Raw genomic sequence first — 25089 nt, 5'->3', positions numbered from 1 at the left:
ATGTGAACAAATTGAGATTCGTGTTCACTCGATACAAAACAAGTACAAGCGATATGTATATTTCCCACTGTCACGTCCAAGTGGTAATAATTTATTTGGAGAGTGTAATTTAATTAATAATTAATAATTATTTATTATGATTATTCTTTTTAATTATAATAATTAACAACAATTAAATATTACATTTCTTTTAATGTCTCTTTCTCCATGAAAGAAACTTTATTGGGCATCCAGCAAACAATGTTAAAATTGACAGCAAATCCATGACATCACTCCTTGTCCTTTCTAGCTTTTTCAACACCGCTGGCCCTCTCCTTATCCAGGTATTAACCCCCGTAGAGCAAACTTCCGTTTCACAAAGTGAGCGAAAATGAGTGGAAAGACCAAAGCAGAGCTGGTGTTCATTCCTTCTCCCGGAAGAGGGCACCTACTAGCAACAGTGGAGATGGCCAAACTGCTAATCGACAGAGACGAACGCCTCTCCATAACTGTGCTCGTTATGAAGCCCTCTTTCGATCCTAATAGCGGCGCTCATTACTATTCCCCCGAATCAAATTCCAGGATTCGTTTCATAGACATTACAAACATCAACTCCCTGTCGATGTCGATGAGCTCCCCCGTGACCTCTGATGAACAATTCATCGAGAATCATAAGGATCCCGTCAGAAACTCGGTGACTAAAATAGTCCAAGATTTTGGTCCAAACTGTGGGCTAGCCGGATTTGTGATCGACATGATTTGCACTTCCATGATTGACGTGGCCAATGAGTTTGACGTTCCGACCTACATGTTTTTCACGTCGGGGGCTTCAGCGCTGGGGCTTGTCTTCCATTTCCAGGGCCTGAGGGATTATCAAAATCAAGACGTGACTGTGTACGAGAACTCAGGCGAGGAGCTGTACATTCCGTCGTACAAAATCCCTGTCCCTGCCAAGTTATTGCCTGCTATAATGTTTCTTAAGGATGGTGGCAGAATGGTGTTTCTCGATTGCGTCAAGAGATTCAGAGAAGTTAAGGGAATCGTTGTAAACACTTTCCTGGAGTTAGAATCCCACGCGATGAAGTCCCTTTCGGAGGATGACAACATCCCACCAGTTTACTCGGTCGGACCAATACTTCATTCACACGATGAAAATGATCGCAACCCCAGGTATGAAGTGATCATGAAGTGGCTTGATGAGCAGCCTGATTCGTCAGTGGTCTTTCTCTGCTTCGGAAGCACGGGATGTTTCGATGACGAAAACCAGGTGAAGGAAATCGCGGTGGCGCTCGAAAATAGTGGACACCGATTTTTATGGTCACTGAGGAAGCCTGCAAATGAACACAAATTCCGGACTCCAGGCGAGTACGATAACCTTGAAGAAGTATTACCAGAAGGGTTCCTGGAACGTAATGCGGGCATTGGGAAGGTGATCGGGTGGGCGCCTCAAATTGCCGTTTTGTCCCACCGTGCTGTCGGAGGATTCGTATCACATTGCGGATGGAACTCGACACTGGAAAGCATGTGGTGCGGAGTGCCGATGGCGGTGTGGCCGTTGTCGGCTGAGCAGCAAATGAATGCTTTCCAGTTGGTGAAGGATTTGGGAGTGGCAGTGGAGATAAAGATGGACTATAGGAGGAACTTGATGGGTGGTAGCAATATGAATGTAACAGCTGAGGAGATAGAGAATGGAATCAGGCGCCTGATGCAGCCCCAGAGTGAGATTCGGGTCAATGTTGAAGCAATGAAGTTGAAAAGTAGGATGGCTTTGGTGGAAAATGGATCATCCTTCGATTTCGTTGGACGTTTCATAGAAAATGTAATGAACAATGTGGCATGACGACGTGATAGCAATTAATTTCTTGTATGCGTTGGTTATCTTTTTCGTTGACTCCTTAGTTTTGAGAAGGGCGTGTCACACTATCATTTTTGTCGTGCACCATAAATAAAAATTTAAATTTGATCATTATTGTTTATCAAATATTTTAATTGTATGATTTAAATATGAAAGAAAGTAGGAGACAAAAGTTATTAGCTTAGGAAGTTAAAAATTCACGAAAATGTATGGGTGACAAAGTTGGAGGTTAGGAAAAAAATATTAAATAGTAAAATATTTGGTTAATAGTATTACAAATTAAAAATTAAATATTGAAACATTTGGTTACATATTATAGTTTTTTTAATATAATTACTAATAAAAATGTAATAGATATACTAAAAATAGTTACTTATTAGGCCATTCAATAAGATATTAACATAGAAATAAGAATTATAGACTTGACACATACAAAATTAAATCAATCAAAATTATTACTTTAATTTGATGTATAAAGCATGTATAAAAAAATTATTATAGGTTAATACAGTATTTATTTTCTTGTATAGAGATCCGATATAAAATTAAAACTCTGTACTAATTACTGTTACACCTGAATAATTAATATCACATTGGGAGGTGATATAAAATTAGTCCTAAAGTTGCACTAGATGAAAATGATCATTGTACCCTTAAAATTTAACTGAATAATCATAGTAATAACAATAACAATAATAATAATAATAATAATAATAACAATAACAACAACAATAATGATAATAAAATAATAATAATAATAATAATAATAATAATAATAACAACAACAACAACAATAGTAATAATAATAATAATATTTTATTATCTATTAAATTTTGAAACGAGAGCTCAAAGGTAATTTTTCTACCAAACTCATGTGGATACATTAAAGTAAATATTTGATAAAATTTATCATGTTAACAACTTATACAGAGCTTTTTTATCTGTCATTTAGTAAATGATAATCCAGTAATTCATTTAATACGATTATCAAAGTAAATAAAGCTTTTTTTTTTTGTTTTATAAACTTTTAGGAATTATTAATTTTTAGTTCGAAAATTATACCGATAATTATATATATACTTTTTTTGCATCGATATATAGGTTTTTTGCATCGGAGACACAGCTCAGTAGGTCGCCTGATTGGTCCCAACCTCCAGCAGAAACCCAACCCCGACGATAATGCACGGGACAATGCTGATGCTGTTGATGGAGAGCCTAATTTAGATTAGGGATCCCCTTTTTTTTTTCGTTTAAGTTGAATTAAAATACTATTTAAATTATTATTTATTCTATTTTAGTAATTGTGTGTTTAATATTTAGTTGTATTTTAATTTATTTAAATATTTAAATTTCATAATTTTTAGAATATTAATTTTATAAATTAAAATTAAATAAATTATTATAATAAGGAATATTAAAATTAAATTATTCAAAAGTAAAATTAAGAATTTAATTAATAAAAATTTTTAAAAAATATTAAAACTAAAACAAACAATTTATTAGAAAGAAATACTGAATTTGTAATAGGTTCTTGTAACGGGGATTAGAACTAAAACTTCTACAAAAGGCATAAAAAACCTAGATACGAAAGTCATTCCAGAAATCAATAACCGCGTCCCAAATCCTATTCAAAATCATATTAAAGTATAAATATATATATATGTATTACAAAATTCGTTCCAAAATATATTACAAATTGCATTCAAATTCAATTTTGTAAAATTTGTATATCGATCAATTGTTATAATGGGTTTCTCTTATTATTACGACGTTCCTTCCGAATTTCAAACGACTTTAACGAAGTCGTCACAAAGTTTTTCGAACTTCTCTCCTTTGAACAAGCATTGGACAATTACAAATGTCGTTCTAAAATTTAACAGAACCTTAAAAATAAATTGAACGTCATTACAATTTGTATTCTTTTTTTATTGTGCATGATCTTCTTAAGGCCAAAATATTTGCCATACTTAGCCATCACCAAAATACTTGTCGTGCTTTCCAACTATAATTAACATTCTGAACTCACCTACTGAAACCATGGTTAATAGTTTTTAGGTGACTAATGATTATTTAATACGATTTTTCACTTTTCACTAAGTAATTAGTCATTGCAAGGTTTCATATTTCTTGTAGTGATGTTAACTAAATTTGTATAACGATTAGTGACATCATTGAATTATCTTTCATTTATCTTGAACTATGATATAAAAAATATATACTTCCCTTTTTATAAATTATAATTATATTATTTGCACATGCTGATAAGTAATAATATTCCTTTCAAAATAAGTCAATTTATTCATTTCAAGAGTAAAAATGAAGGCAATATTGCAATTTTCGGCCAATTTGATCCTCTAACTTTTGCGGAGGCAATTTTGATACTGTGTTTTTCAAATGTTCTCAATTTTGGTCTATCAGCCCATTTATGACCATTTTGCCCTGATAGTTTTCAGCTAAAAGAAAAAGTTCGAGGACTAATTCATACTATTAAAATTGGGAATCTCAGTCATACAGACCAAGCTTTAAAAGGCTACGTTATGACGATTCCTGCGAGTCAGTTCAGTCGGTCGACTACCTTGCCAGCTAACCAACTAAAACTGAACAGACCACTTACGTCTCCTGCCGATGGAACACGATTGCAGTACTTAGTGCAAGTCTCTATAGGACCCTTAATGCCCTGTTTCGAGGTCCTCGACTTGGAACGTTTCAAATCAACCCTTAGGAGTTGGTTTCAAGCTGTCAAACATATGCGCAGCCTAACTCTACAAGTTTCACCTTTTGGTCTGTGGGTATTTCGTTGTGACAGTGAATACCCATTCAATATAAGTGATAAGTACAACGAAACACACTGCCAACTTGATGAATTCTTACCGTAACCATCAATTCAATATTATTTGATACAGATTGGCGAATGAAAACAACCAATCCAATTGACTTTTGGTCACCCATTTCAACACCCCTAACAATGGGGGCACTCTCCTATAAATACAGGTTTGGTCCTTTCAAACGGGGGACATTTCTCTTACTCTCCAAACTATCCCTTAAGCTCTTTTTAAGTATATTATCACATGTTTTTGCACTTTCACCAACTTTATTCACCATATATAGATTTTCATTCAAATGTACTTAATTTTTCGATTTATTTTATCTTGAATCTAATACTAACTTGGGCGTCGGAGTGCTAATGCCTTTTTGCAGGTCCCCCCTTCGACCCAAATTTTGAACAATAGTCCATATCCATTGGACCCCTGCGTGTTTTCCAAGCATCACTATTTATTTTAAATTTTACCCTGCTTAATAAATTAATATTTTTAATATTTAAAAATAATTTCTAACTCAATTAATCATGTAGAAATATTATTTATCTATTTCTTTTTTTAAGTTGGATATATTTACCATTAATGTCCAAGTAGTTTAGAGGCATTAGAATTTAGAACTCTTAAATAGTCTTATTTTGATATAATTTTATCTTCTAAAACTAATTTGTCTAAAGCTAATTTTGATTTATTGTTTACAATAATACTAAGAAAATAAAAGTCTTTTCACAATGGGAACAAACACATAAAAAAATTATAATTTGATATATGGTAAAATTATAAATGAGAATAAAATATATGAATCAAGAAATTATATTTAAACCAACTTAAAATATTATCAACACAATAAAAAATTGATGTGGTGGTGTTACAATGACGCGCAATCACTTTTATAAAGAAAAATAATCATGATTAGTTTTTAAAATTATCTGATCAAGGAAGGCCTCATTTGCAAGAGTTGGTAAAAAGCCAAAATATGAACATCTAAAAAAGAAATGGGAGTTGTCAAAATTGATGAATAATTAATAATTGGGTGAAGTTGCAGTTGTAATGTTAGCTGATTTGGACACATAACAAATGCGTCCAAAGTTTAGACTCTACCTTTATTCACACTTGCTACATGTTAAACATTCTGACATGTATACATCATACCTAGCATTTGTTATGTCATAATGCATCAATGGAATTTCAAATTAATATATATTTATTAGTTAATTACTAGATTTATTTTGTTTATATTTCTTGTTATATTTTTTCAAATTATTATTATTATTTAATTGGAAGAAATTTAATTTAAAAATTTTAATCTTTTTTATATAAATATAATTTTATTTTTTAATATGTTATATATATCTATATGCATATATATATATAATATAGTCTGATTCTATTGATTTTTTCAATTCGATTTAACTAATCGGACTAGTGACTAGTGACTCAATAATTTGATCGATTTGATTCCCGGTTTGATTCTGAAAATATTGTTATGTCGTAATGCATCAATGGAATTCCAAAAGGGGCTCGTCGCCAGCCTGTGACTGCAATTATGAAAATTACTTTTGCTTGTTTTGTCTTTTAATTTAATGAGAGGATGGTGTAGAGCAGTGCAATATTAAACAATTACAAACCGCGGAATGATTATGCATATAAATTTTTAAAATATGATCCAAAAAATCTGTAGAGCATGCAGTAACAAGATTCAATCAGTTTGAACAGTCCACCTTAGTGATTACATAATGAGATCATGGATATGAAGCTAATTTTAAATTCTTTGCTCTCACGTTCAAGAGGTATTTGCTACATATAAACCTAAAGTTGCATCAATAGTTAAGCAACATTATGATTTAATGCCTAAAAAATTTTAGAATTTATTAGTTATTAAAAATAATAAAATATTTTATATAATTATAACTATTAATGCTTTCAAAATTTAAAATTTAAATAAAATATTAATAATATTATAATTGTAAATAATTATTGTAATTGGAAATATTAAATTATAATTTATTATTAAAATGAATTACATATTAATTATAACAAAATAATGCTTAAATTATTAAAAAAAAAAGGAAAATTGTTGGATTCATTAGTCGTTAGTTCATGCAATTTTTTTCTTAAGAAAAAAAACATAACCGTGACTCGTTCAACTACCGACTTGAAATATATTTATATATATATATATATATTTGTTTTTAATAATACTTACCGTCATGGCACGACATTCTTACGTGCATATAATAAATAATATTTTATATTTTAAAATATATTACTAATAAAAAATATATATAAATCAATACATCATATTTTTTAAAAATAAAAATAAAAAATAAAGAAAGAAAAAAAAAGATTTTTTTTTTGCAACTTCCTGTTCAGTTGACTTGTATTATATAGACAACAATCTTATCATCGTGATTCTCGTGAACTAAACAAATATTATTTCCTGTCGTTGTTACATAATTGTTATATCTATTTTTTAAATATATTTTACTAAGTAATTTATTTAGTGTTTCAAAAAGTAAATATATTCATCCCAAAATATAGAAAATAACAAATTAACAATTTTCTTAATTCATAAACGATTATTTTTTTATCCAATTTGTTATGTCATAATGCATCAATGGAATTTCAAAAGGGGCTCGTCGCCAGCTTGTGGCTGCAATTATGAAAATTACTTTTGCTCGTTTTGTCTTTTAATTTAATGAGAGGATGGTGTAGAGCAATGCAACGTCAAACAACAGTCAATCGGGAACGATTATGCATATAAGTTACTCAAATATTTTGATCTAAAAAATCTGCAGAGCATGCAGTAATAAGATTCAATCAGTTTGAACAGTCCACCTTAATAATTACATAACAAGATCATGGATAGCGGTGTAACTCGCACGTTCACAAAACAAGCATGTGAGAGTGTTCATGTGCCAAATGAAGCTAATTAAATTCCTTGCTACAGCTTTCCCTGTGAACAATTTTAAATCTACAGCTAATTTTAATTTTAAATCTTATCATCGTGATTCTCTTGAACTAAACAAATATTACTTCCTCTTACAGCTTTCCATGTCTAACTGCGTAAAACACTAAACAAATAGCCCGTCAACTTCACGTCTTTATATAGAACTTCAAAAGAACTGCATGTCCTTGTTGAAAGTGGTTCGGTCTCCGGCAAATTTACAATATAAAAAATTACAGAAACTTACAAATATTGCAGGCCTTTCTAATACAAATTACAAGAAGCCTATAGAACAAGATTAAGGAAACAAGAAATAAATCAGGGAACAACAATATTACAGAATGGGGGGACATTAACAGTTTCAGAATGATCGGCTCAGAGGCCTAAGATCCAGGGCCTAGCAAGGGCGAAGGACACAAACCTACTTACGGTTGCTCGGGTTTCACGAAAGCCACAAAGGCTTATGACCACAAAGGTTATACTCAAGAATCCACCAAGGATTTGCCACTAAGGCTTTTGAACAAGAAACCACAAAGGTTTATCACCACAGAGGCTTTTAGAAGTTTTTGGGAGGAAGAAGAAAACAGTAGTGTTATCAGTTCGTTAATCATGAGCCAGCAAGAACCAGCCATTTAAAGAGGCTGGCTCTTAATGGCTCTTTAACAGCCATTTCTGGAGAATGAAAGAACACAGAAGACGAAGAACAGGTGAAGGACCCAAAGGGTCGTTTGGAGAAGAGAAGAGAATGAAGACGGCGGATTTAGGGTTCAGAAATGAGGGAGAAGGATTAAATAAGTGAGTTGTTGGGTCAAACCTTTAAGTGGGCCGGGTGGAAGGGTTAGTGAGGTTTGCGATTTAGTGAATCCGACCATCCAGTAAGCAGAGCCCAATCATATTGGTTTGGGCCATTTCATTTTACATTTTCCACCTTGGTCCAAACCAAGATGGCAGGTCAAGAGGCGATCATCATTGCCTTTGCTTCCATTACCTGCAAAAACGAAAAGTTAAGGAATAACAGTTCATAGATACAGCATATCAAGACAATTCTTAAATTTTTCAGTTGCTAAGCATTTTGTTCCCATATCTGCAGGATTTTCTTCTGACTTTATTTTTCCAAGATTGATTATTCTATTATTTATTACATCCCTAATAAAATGGTACATCACATCTATATGTTTGGTTCTATAGTGAAAAACTGGGTTTTTGCATAGTTGAATACTGGACTGACTATCAGAGAAAACTACAAGTTTATTTTCCAGAAAACCAATTTCAGAAATTAAACCTTTAAGCCATATTGCTTCTTTAATTGCTTCAGTAGTTGCTATATACTCAGCTTCAGTAGTAGAAAGAGCTACAATACTTTGTAGTTGTGATTTCCAATTTATGCATGCATTACAGAGAGTGAAAATATAAGAAGTAGTTGACTTCCTACTATCTTTGTCATTAGCATAGTTAGAGTCCACAAAACCTTCAAGTTTGACACCATTAGTGTTTTTAGAGAAGGTTATTCCATGGTTTTTAGTCCCATTTAGATACCTAAAGAGCCATTTAACAGCTTCCCGGTGGAGAGTACCTGGATTTGACATATACCAACTTAAACAGCTAACTGCATATGCTATATCAGGCCTAGTGCTTACCATCAGATACATTACAGAACCTATAGCATTTGAATAAGGCACATTATTCTTTCTTTCTTTTTCAGACTCTGTTTTGGGATACTGTTCTTTACTTAATTGAAAATGTGCAGCAAGAGGAACAGACGATGGTTTTGACTTTTCCATGGAAAACTTTTCAAGAATACTTTGAATGTAAGGAGTTTGATTTAAGAAAATAGTAGACTTAGTTCTATTTCTTTCAATGTTCATTCCAAGAATTTTCTTAGCATCTCCTAAGTCTTTCCTTTCAAAATTCTTGCATAAATTGTTTTGTAAGTACTTAATCATATTGAGACTAGGACTAGCTATAAGCATGTAATCCACATATAAAACAAGAAACAAGGGCACATTGTTTTCATACTTGAAATATAAGCATGGATCATAGGCACTGTTTTTAAAATTTAGAGAATGCATGAATTGATCAAACTTTTTGTTCCACTGCTTAGGGGATTGCTTTAAGCCATATAAGGATTTTTTGAGTAAACACACAAGATTTGGATTTTTCTTATCAACAAAACCATGAGGCTGAGACATATAAATCTGCTCATCTAAATTTCCATGCAAGAAAGTAGTCTTAACATCCATATGTTTTAATTCCCAATTAAAATGACAACTAATGCAAACATAATTCGAACAGTAGTAAATTTAACCACAGGAGAAAAGATTTCAGTAAAATCAATGCCTTCTTTTTGTGTGAAACCTTTTGCTACAAGTCTTGCTTTAAATCTTTTAGCATTGTTTTCTTCTTTTATTTTGAAAATCCATTTACAGTCAATAATAGAAGCATTTTTAGATTTTGAAACTAAAACCCAAGTGTTATTATTTTTTAAAGCTTTTATTTCTTCAGTCATAGCAATTATCCATTCTTTGGAATTTGAACTTTCTAAAGCTTCTTCATAAGAGCTTGGTTCTAAATTTTCAGCATTTAGAGCTAAGTGATAATCTTTAAACCTAGAAGGAATCCTACGTTCCCTAGGTTCTCTATCTCTTACTAACTGGTAAGTGTTTGGATTTTCATTTTCAAGATCTTCATTATTGTTTTCTTCTTGATTTTCTTCTCTATTTACTATTCTTTCCCTTGTTGGTTATCCTCATTGCTAGGTTCCACCTTATTAAAGGTGTTTTCAATATTATAATCTTTAGTAATTTTGAGGAATTATTTAAACATGGCATTTCAGTTTCATTAAATATCACATCTCTGCTAACTACAACTTTAAAACCTGGTTGATTCCTAAGCCATAATCTATATCCTTTTATTCCAGGTGGATAACCAATAAATACACATTTTTGAGATCTAGGGTCAAGCTTATCACCATTATTATGACAAAAAGCAGAACATCCAAAAATGCGCAGAGAAGAAAAATCAACATCAGAATTTGACCAAACTTTTTCAGGAATATTTCCAAGTAAAGGCATAGAGGGCGATCTATTTATCAAATATGCTGCAGTTAATAAAACTTCACCCCAAAAAGTTTTTGGTAAATCAGAACTAATTAAAAGACATCTTACTTTATTCAATAGAGTCCTATTCATTCTTTCAGCTACCCCGTTTTGTTGAGGAGTATATGGTGTGGTTTTTGTGTCTTTTAATACCATACTTATCACATAATTCAGAAAACTGTCTCCAAGCCATTATCAGTTCTTAAAGCTTTAAGCTTACGACCAGTTTGGTTTTCAACCAAAGTTTTCTAGTTCTGAAAATTTTCAAAAACATCAGATTTTTGCTTCATAAGAAAACCAAATACTTTTCTAGAGTAATTATCTATAATAGAGAGAAAATACTTATTACCCCCATGTGTACTTATATTAGCAGGACCCCATACATTTGCATGTACATATTCTAGGATGGATTTTGAGGAAATGGGAGATGGGTACGAGGAGGTAGGAAAATGTACTTTGTGTTGTTTTCCTAATATGCAATCATCACAAAAATTCAAAACAAAGGGGTTTTTTATGCAAGAAACCATTTTTGTGTAATAACTCAAGTCCCCTAAAACTGATATGACCCAATCTTTTATGCCAAATTTCAGATTTATTTTCTGTGGAGACATTTCCAGAAAAAGAATCATACTTGACAGTGCACAAATACAAATTTCTCTTTTTAACTGCTTTGAAAATGGTCATGGAACCCTTAGAAATTTTCATTATCCCTTTAACCCACTTCCCCTCTAACCCTTCCTCTTCTAGGGCAGAGCATGAAATCAGATTATGGGCAAGATTAGGGACATACCTAACATTCTTAAGGGTAATTTTTGAACCATTTTCAAAAGTAAGACATGTATCACCATAACCAAGCACATCACATAATTTTTGGTTTGCCATTGACACAAAACCTAGCCTTTTCAGTTTTAAAATTTATCAAAATCTCTTTGTAAGGTGTCATATGAAAAGTACATCCAGAGTCCACAAGCCATTCAAATTTATTTAAAGAATTTTCAACAAAATTTACATCAGATATAATATAAACTTCATCAGTAGTTTCTTCTAAAACATTAGCAGATTCATTATTTTGTTGATTCTTTTTAGGTTTCTTACAATCCTTAATAAAGTGACCTCTTCCTCCATATAACACCTAAAATCCTTTTTGGTGTTTTTATCTTCATCTCTTTTATTATTGTTATATCTATTTCTAGAGGGACTTCTTCCCCTACTTCTACTACGACTTTTACTGTATTTTCTGAACTTAGAATTATTATTATTATTCCTAGTTTTAGGTCTCCCTCTTACAAAATTTACTTCATTATTACTACTACTAGGAGTATTTGTTTTTAAATCCATTTCTTTTGTTTTAAACCACTAATAACAGTTTCTAGAGTCACATTATCACGATCATATTTTATTGCTGCCTTAACATCACCATAAGACTCAGGTATAGCATTTAATAAAACTATAGGAGTATAATCATCTATATTTTTATCCCCAGTGAGTTTTATGTCTTGAATTAATTTAGTAAATTCATCAATATTTTTAGAAAGGTCCAGCTTATATCTAAAAAAAATTTCTAAAAGAAATAATTTACTAGGAAGAGATGTTTCTGTATAAAGTTCCTCTAATTTATTCCAAAGTTCTTTAGCAGTATTTTGTTTTCCTACTTTTCTAATTACAGTATCAAACAGGTTTAAAATAATAGAACTATAAGCATATTCATCATTTTCAAACCATTTTTCTTCAGAAACAGTTTCAGAGTAATTTCCATCAATAGCTTTAAAGACCTTTTGTTGTATTAAAATGCCTTTCATTTTCTGTTGCCAAATGGTAAAATCAGATTTTCCATCAAATGGTTGAAGATTATATCCAAACATTTTTTTTTTCAGAAAAAAACAACAAGTCACTTATAGATCACAGAGCAATTTCCAGAAAATTAATAGAAAGCAGAGTACCAATAGAAAACGAGTAATAGTATAATATCACAGATTTATAATAGTAAATTGCAGGGGCCTTGACTACCTCTCCACTAGATACCCGACGGCTTCACGAGCCTGGCCAAGGGAGTTTAGCGGTAAGGGTTTGGGGATCTGGGACCGGAAGAATTAAAGGAGTTCAAGAGTTAGAAAGATGTTACCGTGAGTGGCTTTTCAGGCCAGAGACTTAACCCCGCTCTGATCCCACTGTTGAAAGTGGATCAGTCTCCGGCAAATTTACAATATAAGAAATTACAAAAACTTATAAATAAGCATACAAGAAATAAACCGGGGAACAACAATATTACAGAATGGGGGGACATTAACAGTTTCAGAATGATCGGCTCAAAGGTCTAAGACCAGGGCCTAGCAAGGCCGAAGGCCACAACCCTACTTACGGTTGCTCGGATTTCACGGAAGCCACAAAGGCTTATAACCACAAAGGTTATACTCAAGAATCCACCAAGGATTTGCCACTAAGGCTTTTGAACAAGAAACCACAAAGGTTTTTCGCCACAGAGGCTTTTAGAAGTTTTTGGGAGGAAAAAGAAAACAGTAGTGTTATCAGTTCGTTAACCATGAGCCAGCAAGAACCAGCCATTTAAAGAGGCTGGCTCTTAATGGCTCTTTAACAGCCATTTCTGGAGAATGAAAGAACACAGAAATATAAATTAAATTGTTATGCTTAATTAAAAAATATATTTTTTGACAATCATGCAAAGTTTATTTTGTGCATGAATGAAAAATTATATATATTACATAGTGAAAACATGTTTGAATTACATTCAGTTTTTCCATTAGTATTCAATGTTCTATAAATGACAAATGCTTATAAAATTAGATATGACATATACTAATTAAAATAAATATATTACTTTTTAAGAAAAAATTATTATTATTACCAAAAGACAAGTGAAAATGTTTAGCAAAAATAGCATCTTCTTAAAACATGTGGACAAACATTATTTATTTTTAATTTTTGCTACGATTTTCAACTTTTTCTACTAAAATCATTTGACTACAAGTATGTCAGAATCTTTAGATATCTACAATAGATTAAATTACAATCTTGTGAAGATTTTACTATTTGCCGAAAATTGATTTTTGTGTCATAAGAAAACATGTCGGCGGACCAAAAATTAACCAGCCTAGTCTTTGTTCCTTTCCCTATAATGAGTCACCTGGCAACAGCAGTGAAGACGGCGAAGCTCCTGGCCGACAGAGACGAACGCCTCTCGATCACAGTCCTCGTGATGAAGCTACCAATTGATACGCTGATCAGTTCTTACACTAAGAACTCGCCTGACGCCCGAGTAAAAGTAGTCCAACTGCCCGAAGACGAGCCCACCTTTACAAAGCTGATGAAATCTTCCAAGAACTTCTTTCGATACATCGAGAGCCAGAAAGGCACTGTCAGGGACGCTGTGGCTGAGATTATAAAGATTTCGAGGTCGGTAGGCTTGCAGGCTTTGTAATCGACATGTTCTGCACACCCATGATTGATGTCGCCAACGAGCTTGGAGTTCCGACTTACATGTTCATCAGTTCGGGTTCAGCAACGCTCGGGCTCATGTTCCATCTCCAGAGTCTCAGAGATGACAATAATGTGGACGTGATGGAGTACAAGAATTCAGATGCTGCGACATCAATACCCACATACGTTAACCCCGTTCCTGTTGCGGTATGGCCTTCACCGGTGTTTGAGGAGGACAGTGGTTTCCTTGACTTCGCCAAAAGCTTTAGAGAAACCAAAGGGATTATTGTGAACACATTTCTCGAGTTCGAAACCCACCAGATTAGGTCATTCTCTGATGATAAGAAAATCCCACCAGTTTATCCTGTGGGTCGAATACTTCAAGCTGATGAGAACAAAATTGAGCAGGAAAAGCAACAGCACGCGGAAACATGAGGTGGCTCGACAAGCAACCTGATTCTTCTGTCGTGTTTCTTTGCTTTGGTACGCATGGATATTTGGAAGGGGATCAGGTGAAGGAGATTGCTGTGGCCCTGGAAAACAGTGGACATCGGTTTTTGTGGTCCCTGAGGAAGCCGCCTTCGAAAGAAAAGGTTTTGTTTCCAGGAGAGTATGAGAATTGGGAAGAAGTATTACCAGAAGGGTTCCTGGGACGAACTACTGACATGGGTAAAGTGATCGGGTGGGCGCCTCAAATGGCAGTGTTATCTCACTCTGCCGTGGGAGGATTTGTGTCGCACTGTGGGTGGAACTCCGTGTTGGAAAGTGTGTGGTGGGGAGTGCCGATGGCCGTGTGGCCGTTGTCTGCAGAGCAGCAGGTCAATGCGTTCTTGCTGGTGAAGGAGTTTGAAATGACAGTTGAGATTAAGATGGATTATAAGAAAAAAGCTAACGTGATTGTGGGCACAGAGACGATAGAGAAAGCAATCAGGCAGCTAATGGACCCGAAGAATGAAATTCGGGTTAAGGTGAGAGCATTGAAAGAAAAGAGCAGAAACGCCCTAATGGAAGGAGGGTCTTCGTACAATTACTTGAAACGTTTCGTTGAGAATGTCGTCAATAATATTTCTTGAAATAGTTCTTGTGTCAGCCTTAGGTGAAGTCAAGGGCATTACATCTATCTTTCAGCATCATGTATAAGTTCCTCCAATAAGAATAATCATAAGTTATTTTACACCAATTTAAATCCTAAATTTTGGCTTTATCACTCATCGAGCGTGTTGAGAATATTAGAAATGATGGCAAAAAGAAACGAATTCTTTCTCACTTCTTTCTATCTCGATGTACATAAAATTTTATACATAATTAAAAGACTAATTAGTTTATTACAATATTTTAAATTTAATTATAACTAAATTATAAGTTGAAATTTGAATATACTAAAATATGAACAAAATAAATTGAAGTTTTATAAAATACTTGGGCTAAATTATATTAATTGATAGTACATAATGAGAATTTTTTAAAAGAATTTAAATAAAACAAAAAAATATAAGAAAAGATGAGAATTAGTGGGTGGACCATCACCCACCGCCTCACCTTTTCTCTTTAATACAACAATTGCACACACAAAAGTAAGCACACGTACAGATAACAAGGAGAAAGACAGTTTTCTCTTGCATGAGAGTCTCTTCCCTCACATGAGCGATCCCCCTTCCCTTTTCTTAATTAGGATATTTTTTTTTCTTTTGCGGTGCCCATGCACCCTTCAGACGACAGGACGATTTTATCATTAGCTTTGCTATGTGTCGACGTTCTATTCTTGCGTGCTCCCTCCATAATCCCCTTTATTGCTTTCCTTCTTTATTGATTTTGTTTTGTTTAGATTTGTCACACTCCTATATTTTTGTGCTCACTTATTTCTGCTCTCGATCTACATTTTTGTCCTTTTCTTCCTACTTTCCTTTTCCTGTTACATTACTGCAGTTGTTTACTGCTTTACTAAAGCGTGTCCTGATTTACCTTGATCTTTCTATGGTGGTTGGTGCAAGCCTCTGTTCTTGTCTCTCACGACTTGGGTTTTCTCGTTTGGCATTGTATATCATCTTATGTAGGCTGCGTTGAATCAATTAGGTAAAGATTTGGTTCTCACGAAGGAAGAGGAGTTGGGAGTGGTGATGCCATCTAGGGTATGGCACTCTGATCTTGGCACTTGCGGGTTTCATGTGGTTGGGCGTATCCTTTCCCACAAACCCTATCATGTGAAAGCTTTAAATCCGTTCTTCAATCATCACAGAATCCAACAAAGGGCATGGAAATCACATTAATTGAGAATGATAATTTCCTATTGAAATTCTTTCACACCTTTGATCACGAACGGGTATTAGCGAGCGAGCCATGGGATTTCAAGAAGAATTTGATTGTGCTAGCTAAGGTGGTATAGAATGAAAACCCCGCCAATATGGATCTTACTTGGTGTGACTTTCATGCTCGAATTCACAATCTACCTCTCAAAAAGATGACCAAGGACATCGCTAGATTCTTCGCTGATAAGATTGGATGCCTTAAAGATGTTGATCAGCAAAAGGGTCTGCAATCGTGGGTTTCGTTCATGAGGATTAGGGTTGCCTTTGATGTTCCGAAGCCTCTACCTCGAGCCATGGAAATCCATACGGTGTTGGGAGATGAACAGCTTGTAACCTTCACATATGAAAGACTTCCCAACTTTTGCTATTTGTGTGGCTGAATTGGACATATTTCGAAGTGGTGTGAAGCTCGTATTCAGGCGGATATTGTTGACCTGGAGAGAATGCACTCTTTGGTCCTTGGTTGCTAGTGGTGCACCCAGTGGCTATGAGAACTCACTTCCCCCAATAGAGAAGACACTCAGTCCAAAGTCCAGATATCTTGACCCCGTTTCAGCTCCCAGAACGATCCAGTCTCCACACCCGCTATTGAATTTAAGTGAGGTGGACCCATATTGGGCACCTTCGTGAGCCTACTCATAAAATGCTCTCCCCTGTTCCTGATCTTCGAAATTACAACCTTGCCCCTGCCCAGCCTTCCTCAATCATATCCACCCCCGAGAACCCTTTTTCCTCTACCCTTTTTCTCCATGCCCCTGCCCAAAACCCCTGCTCATCTGGCATCCTCCTTCCTCTATGTCAGGAGATACTCTAATTGATATCGTTACCCTAATTATGTCTACCGTCATTTCTTCTATCGTCCGAGATACTCCATATGAACTCTTGCAACTCCCTATGCTAAACCCTATGCGTCCTTGCCCGTAACTAATATCCCTTCCCTTATCCACTGCCCTGTGTTGGCACTTACCCAAAAGCGTAAATATACGAAAAAATCACGTCCTAATTCTGTGTCAACCCAACCTCGCTTCCAAAACAATGATGGATGAGATTGTGGAAGCTGCGGATCTCTCCCCTAAAAAACCTAGCATAACTGGTGGTGTGCTATCAGATATGACCAATATCTCGGTAGAGGTTGCCTCATAGCCCCACCTAGCGCTATGAGCCTCTTAGTGTGGAACTGCCAAGGGTTGGGGAACCTTTGGACAATCAAAGGACTCTAGGATCTTTTTAGAGTCTATAAACCCCTTTTGGTCTTTCTCGAAGAGACCAAATGTTCAACTAGTCAAATTGAGGTTGTGAAAAAACGGTTGAATCTATTTGGCATTTGTGTAAAGTTGGAAGGAAAAAGTGGTGGTTTGGCGTTGTTATGGCAAAAACTTGTGAAAGTGCACTTTCAGTAGTTCTTTCATTGGCATATTGATTCTGGAAGAGACCAGGGATTAGTGGCGGTTTTCAAGCGTTTATGGTGAACTGGATACGAATTAAAGGGTGGAATTTTCGAAACTTCTTTGATGGCTGCACTCTCAATTGGTGAGGCCTTGGTTATGTGTTGACGAATTCAACAAAATACTTAAACATTCTAAAAAGGAGGGAGGTCCTTTGAGGGCTGAGTGGCAGATTCGAAACTTTCGTAATTGCCCGACGCATTGTGAGTTGCACCATTTGGGATTTTGAGGCCCCGCATTCACGTGGTGCAATAATCAACAGAAGCCGAACACAATTTGTGAGTGGCTTGACCAAGCCTCTCAAATGAGCTATGGTCACAAGCTTTTCATACTCAGATCAATAACGGATTGCATATTGAGCTTCGGCCGTCGGTATAGTGGTAGCTATTAGGATATCGGAAGTGTTTTAACTTCGAAGCGGTATGCCTCTAAGAACCCAGTTGTGAGGACATTGTTGCATGGCCTTGGACATCTCTAGCGGCAATTTTGGGTGCTAACAGATTAGGAAAAAGATTGCAGTAGTTGGATCTAAATTGTCCTGTTAGGGACGTTTCATTGGTCTGGAAACAAGGGATAGAATTAAGGAATTGGAAGAGTCTTTAGTGACACTCAAGCTATTTGTAGCGTTTGAAGACTCAAAGGAAAGGGAGTTCAGGGACAGAGCTAGACTTACTAAGTTAATCACTTAAGAAGAGATCTTTTGGAAACAAGGGAGTAAGGACTTGTTGCTGAAGGAGGGGTATCAAAATTCCAATTTTTTTCATGCTAAAGCAAGATATAGATATCAAACCAACTCAATCCGTAAATTGCAAAATTTGGATAGCTCACGGGCAGAAACAGCGGAAGGGGTGCAGTAGTGTGTAATCGACTATTTTGGGATAGTGTTTAGTTCAAGTAAGCCTCTTCCCAATGATATTCAACATGGAACCAAGCATATCCCAGTCGTGGTGGACTCATCGATGGCAAAGGATTTGGAAGGACACTTTATGCAAGTTGAGGGAACAAATGCTCTCTTTAATATATCCCCATTGAAATCCTTAGGCCCAAACGACATGCCTCCCCTTTTCTTCCAAAGGTTTTAGCATGTTATCAAAGCTGATGTCGTCTCTTGTGTGCTAAATTTTCTCAATAATTGTATTTTTCCTGTTGGCTTCAATGATACGAACATCGTGCTCATTCCTAAGAGTAAACTACGGTGGTCTCTAACTTAATGCCATCCCATAAATTTGTGTAATGTTGTGTATAAGATTGTCTCTGAAATCATTACTAATCGACTGAAAACCTTAGCTTGAAAGTATCATTTCTCCCTCTCTAGCGGTGTTTGTTCCAGGTCGTCATATTATAGATAATGTCTTGCTTGCTTCTGAGATTAATCATTTTCTTAACACCCATGGAGGAAGCACTCCATGAATCTTAAGCTTGACTTCAGCAAAGCACATGATCAAGTGGAATTGCCATTCCTCCAAAGAGTGGTGGGTAAGTTTGGCTTTCCTTGTCTTTTTATTGACCTTATTATGCTTTGTGTGACGTCAATTTCTTACTCATTTGTATTGGGGTGGTTCACAATTTGGTTCTACTATCCCCCAAAGGGAGCTCCATCAAGGGAACCCCCTATTCCCTTATTTGTTTATTCCTTGCACAGAGTCTCTTAGTTCATTATTTCATGTGGCGGTGGAAACGAGACTGCCTTAGGCGTGAATAATTGTGAAGGCGCCCCTTGTATATTTCACTTAGTATTTGCATATGATACCAGGTGTTTTGTTTACCAAATTTGACTACGGTGCAGCATGTTCGATATATTCTAGATACCTATAAACTTTCTTCGGGACAAGAGATCAATCTCCAAAACTCTTCTGCTACTTTCAGTAGCAATACTCCCATGGAGACTCAACAACACTTGGCGGAGACTTTGGAGATCCACCTAGAGAACAAGCATGAAATTTACCTTGGATTTCCAGCGATGGCGTTCCAATCGAAGAGGGTCTGTTTGCTAAGCTAATGGATCGTATGTGGAGACAAATTTTGGGGTGGCATGAAAAGATGTTTTGTCATGCGGGTAAGGTTGTCCTCATTCTAGCCGTTGTACAGGAAATTCCGTCATATGCGATGTCGTGCTTTCGGTTACCACATACTCTACTTAAGGAGTTCCAGTCCTTAGCGGTCGATTTGGCATGACGGTGATCGGAGGAAAATTCATTGGCTTGCTTGGGACAAGATGTGCATGAGTAAGCTAGACGGTGGATTGGGTTGTCATAATCCAGAGGCTTACAACTTAGCTCTACTTGCCAAACAACCAGGCTTTTATCGAGGTCAAACAACTTAGTTCGTAGAGGTTTGAAAACCAAATATTTTCCTCGAACCCACCTCTTTGATGCTCAATGAGGGACCCATCAATCCTATGTGGCGAAGTATGTATGCGGTTATGAGTCTTTTACGTTCAGGTAGATGGCGTATTGGGATGGGCCATTTGTTGAACGCTTGCAAGACCCTTGAAGACCTCGTATACCTTCTTTTCGAGCGCTTTGTCTAGACCTCTCTGATGGGAACTAGTGGGGAGAGCTGGTTGAAGTCTGTGTGGCACACTATTTGGTAATCTCATATTCCAAATATGACGAAGGTGTTCATGTGGCGCGTGGTTCACGACATCCAACCGACGGTTAGGAATTTGCAGCGCAGGCTACCATCTGAAATGATTTGCTGCCCGTTTTGTGGATGGGAGGCTGAAACCCCCATCCACCCCTTTCTTCAATGGTCCTTTGCATGACAGGTATGGGCACTTTCGAACTTAGGATGGCATGATTTAGAGGGTCAGGCATTGTCTATGGAGGATAGGACCAAGGGTCTTCAACATTAATTGTCTCCCTCAGATTTTGAATTGGTTATGATGATTTATTGGACAATTTGGTGGTCTAGGAACATGAAACTTGCATAAAAAGCCTTCCTCTTTCCCCTATAGGTGGTCGACTTTGCGCGAGGCTACCTTTTCTTATTTAATTCTCAACGCAATGCGAGGAAGAATGTTAGATTGCTGCACCAATCTCATGGCACCCTCCGCCTAATAAGTGTATCAAGATCAATTTTGACGGGGCTACACTTCAAGGAGAGACGGCCATGGGTCTTGGAGTAGTGGCACCGGACGTTGCGGGGATGTATTTTGATTGGTTGTCTTGGAGGATGGAAAGGGGAGGCTTGGCAGAGGTGGCGGAAGCTTATGCAGCTAGGGAAGTCATTTGACTTGCATGCCGGAAGCAATGGGTTAGGGTGATACTTGAAGGGGACTGTGTATCTCTTTCGAACAAGAAATCCTATGCACATTTGAGTCATTAGTCTGTTGGTGTTAGACATTCATTTTTTTCTGTACAATTTGAGTCTGGTTCTTTCTCTTTTATTCGCCGATCAAGAAACTCAGTTACCAACTTCTTGTTGCGATGTCCTTGAATTTGGAAAGAGATTCTTCCCTTCTCCCCCCAAGACCGGACATTGTTCTACTTGCTGATTTAGCCAGTTAATTTGAGTGCATTTCCTCTAAAAAAAAAAGCACAGAAAAATAACAAAACACACAAACACAAACTCAGTATATTTACACACACACACACACACTCAGGCGCAATGAAAATAGGTATGAAAAAATTTTATTTTAATTTGTATTAACTTATATTATTATATTATTTAAATAGTCCATTTACTAAATGTAATTTATATTGACAAATGTACTATTTAATAGAAAAATTATATGAGTTTGATCATTTAAGCTTGTGTTGAATTAAATATTCCATTTGACATAAAAATATTATAATTGGTTAATTAAATTATTAGATTTTTTAGATTTAATCATTACTATAGTTAATTTACTCAATTCCATAGGACCTATTAACCAAATGCATAATTATATGTATTGGTGTTTAATTGAATTCTAAAACAGCAAGAAATTGATAGAAAATTTATAGAAATATTCAAAAATTATATTTAAAAAATATTAAAAAGTTATATTTGAGAAATTTACGATTATTAAAAAGAAAAATGAGAATATTATAATAGTCTAAGACAGGGATGTTATAAAGAATGGTAGCTATAAAAATATGAGGAGTTTGATAAAATCAACTCTTATGAACAAATTGATAAAATAAATATATACCTAGGAAGTTTAGTTATTTAAAAGAAAATGGAACAAAAATTTAAAATTTTATATAAATGAAATATTAAAATATTGACGGAAATGTATGAATATTATTTAATATCTTATTTAGAATTTATAATATTTTTAATATATTGACTATACATATAACGTGATAATAAAGTAGGGGCTTGATCAACTCTTTATGTTGACTCAATCATTGTGAGATTTGAAGTAAGTATAGCTAATTAGACTTATATATATAATTGGATATTATATGTTTATTGTTTATATATTTGATTGTAAATAGTGACTATTTGTTCGGATTGCGTTAGTATATGCGAAATTGTTATTATGTATTTATCTGTGGTTGTGTTGTACGGATGTTAGATGAATGATTTTGTGATCGTATAGCTAATTGTGGAATGGAATCGAATGAGAAAGTTATTGAAGAGAGAGTAATTATTAATATAATTATATATAAATAAAATTGAATGATGAAGTTAAAAATATAGATGTTGTGATTTAAAGTGAAAGGTGGCTTACCTTAATGGGAGGAGGCACGCTACAATATCTTTTGATGATATGATTAATGACGAGCAGCGTGTTGTGTGATATCGGATGAGATATTGGAATTGAGATGATGATGATGGCAGACAAAACTGATTTAGTAATACACTTCAGTTCGATTAAGTAGGGTCCTAAGAAGATAAACTATAACGTCAAATATTATGTCGTGGGCTGATATATGATTGTGGCCATGTGTTATTACTTATATCTATTGTCATTATATGACGAGTGTTGTTTGAAATAATTGCATTATACCTGACTTGCTACATATGCATATATATAGATTGGTTAGCTATACTAATTGAGTACGAAGCTCAGTTCTTGTCATGTATTTTTCAGGACACTAACTAGCCGTATTGAATTTTGAGCCATGCTATCACTCTTATTAGGTGGGTGAGCCGTGACATCTGAAGCCCAAACTTTTGGTTATTTTAACATTGAATATACTAGTCTTTTGTCTGGTTTGCGTTTATAATTATGTACATCTGGCTATTGTGTTATTTTCCTTTAAAGTTGTGTATATGAGAACATATGAGGGAAGTAAGTATAAATTGTTGATGATGTTTATTATCTCATATGATATTTACATATTATATTGATAAAAGAAATTAGAATTTATTTTTCTTGTTAAATGGAAACTTATTGTAACGTAAGTCAAAATTAGGAAAAGGGTATAATAATCTGTGGTAATTAAGTGTAGTGTCATAAAGGTTGCTAACTTGGGTGGTATTAGAGCAAGTCTACGTTTCTAGGGTGATATGTTGAATTTGAAATGTGTCTAATGATAGAATTATTTAATGTAGAATGACTTCTCAAGGTGTACGTGCTGACCAAGTAACCACTAGGGAAGAGTCAGTGGAGTCTGCAGAGGGCTCGGTTACACTTGAGAGTGCAGGTGGGGTGGATATAGGTCGAGAGAGTGCTGGTGCTAATGCTCCAATTCCTCCTAGTGATGCTCCAGTAGCAGGGTTACCACCAGAGTATGCACAGATATTTCAAATAGCTTTCCAAGTCCAAGCACAGGTTCGAGAACAGTTACCTGCACAGACACACGCACTTACTCCAGCGCCAACACCAATAGTTCCCGCAATTGACCGTAATTATGAAAGAAGTAGGAAGATGGAAACTACAAAAATTCAGTGTACCTTAGACGTAGAGATTGCAGAGAGATGGTGGGAAAAATTGAAGACGTGATGAGCTTAGTGAATTGCACTCTAAAGAACTGACTTAAGTATGTTGTTTCTTTGTTCGTGAGGAATGCACTAATTTAGTGAAGGTCAGTAAAGAGGGTATATAAACCAAGAGAGATAACATAGGCTAAGTTTTAGAGAAAGTTCGATGATAAATACAGACCTAAAATGTTCTAAAATAAGAAGAGGATGGAGTTTTTAAACTTAGTCTAAGGAGATGATCAAACAACAGTAGATATGAACTCTATTTTGCTGCATTAACCAAGTATGCACCAGAAGCGGTAGTGACACAGGAAGATCAATGTTACCGTTTCAAGTAGGGACTACGACCAGAGATTAAAAAGGGCCTTGCAGTTAGAATTACGAATTTTAGAAACTCTTGTTGAGTTAGTTGTACGGATAGAAGAAACAGTAACCGAAGATAAGAAGAAAGGGGAAGTGAAGAGAAAGTCAATGTATACAGTAGGGGATTTAAGTAGGTAGACCAAGAAGCGTACCGGTCGTTCGTCTTCAGCCGGAAGTGGAAACTTCTTGTGTGGTGGTCCTGCTTTTCGTGGAAGTAGCCAGCAAAGGTTTAGTGAACCAATGGGCTTCAATAGAGATACGATTGAGCACAATTCATCTACTATGCCTTATGTTGGACTAGGGCAGGTCGACAAGGTTGTAGTAGAGGGGTAGCCTGCATACCAAGTTGTTCTACTTGTGGGAGATGACATTTAGGACAATGTTGGGGACCACATACTATATCCAGGAGACGATATTTGGGACAATGTTGGGGACCAAGTACTATACCCAGGATCTGTTATAGCGGTAGAGGTAGAGGACATATGTCCAAGGATTGTCCTAGTTAGACTGCCAGTTCAAGTGGAAGTGCAGACCTAATGTGACGGTTCCAAGATTATAATAGATACCTGTGGGATTAATTGGTAAAATATTTACGAAATTTAGTTAATTAGTAAATAAATTATAGATTGAAATTTTGAATATATTAAAACTTGAAGGGAGTAAATTAGAGCTTTATAAAATATTTGGGGATAAATTATATATATTAAATCAATTTAGGGGTCAAATTATAAATTAACAAAAGTGATTAAAAATTATTAAAAAAAACAGAAAAATAAATATATTTATAAAGTGGCAGCACCACGTTGTCTGCCACTAATTTGATGGATGGCATTACCATTTAAATATTACAATACATGCATATATATATATATATATATATATTTATAATAACAATATCTACTATACATATAAGAAACTGGAAAATGGATCATCCTTCTACTTCGTTGGACGTTTCATAGAAAATGTAATGAACAATGTGGCATGACGACGTG

At 35.1% G+C, this 25089-nt stretch overlaps 1 protein-coding gene and 1 pseudogene across 2 annotated transcripts; both read left to right on the top strand.

The window, feature by feature from the left end:
* Positions 247 to 25089, top strand: LOC105178638 (UDP-glycosyltransferase 71E1-like). Of its 2 annotated transcripts, XM_020699396.1 has the most exons (2): positions 247 to 1774; positions 25038 to 25089. In XM_020699396.1, the coding sequence occupies exons 1-2, from the start codon at positions 371 to 373 to the stop codon at positions 25080 to 25082; spliced, it is 1449 nt and encodes a 482-aa protein (XP_020555055.1). In that variant the 5' UTR covers positions 247 to 370; the 3' UTR covers positions 25083 to 25089. The 2 variants fall into 2 exon arrangements, with proteins under 2 accessions (XP_020555055.1, XP_011100451.1); XM_011102149.2 differs by lacking the exon at positions 25038 to 25089 and having other exon boundaries at positions 253 to 1951.
* On the top strand, positions 13773 to 15215 carry LOC105178689 (annotated as a pseudogene).

The sequence above is a fragment of the Sesamum indicum genome, linkage group LG16 (genome assembly GCF_000512975.1).
Source record: "Sesamum indicum cultivar Zhongzhi No. 13 linkage group LG16, S_indicum_v1.0, whole genome shotgun sequence".
NCBI lineage: Eukaryota > Viridiplantae > Streptophyta > Magnoliopsida > Lamiales > Pedaliaceae > Sesamum > Sesamum indicum.
The sequence above is the reverse complement of the archived record's forward strand: the minus strand, read 5'-3'. Positions and strand labels throughout refer to the sequence as shown.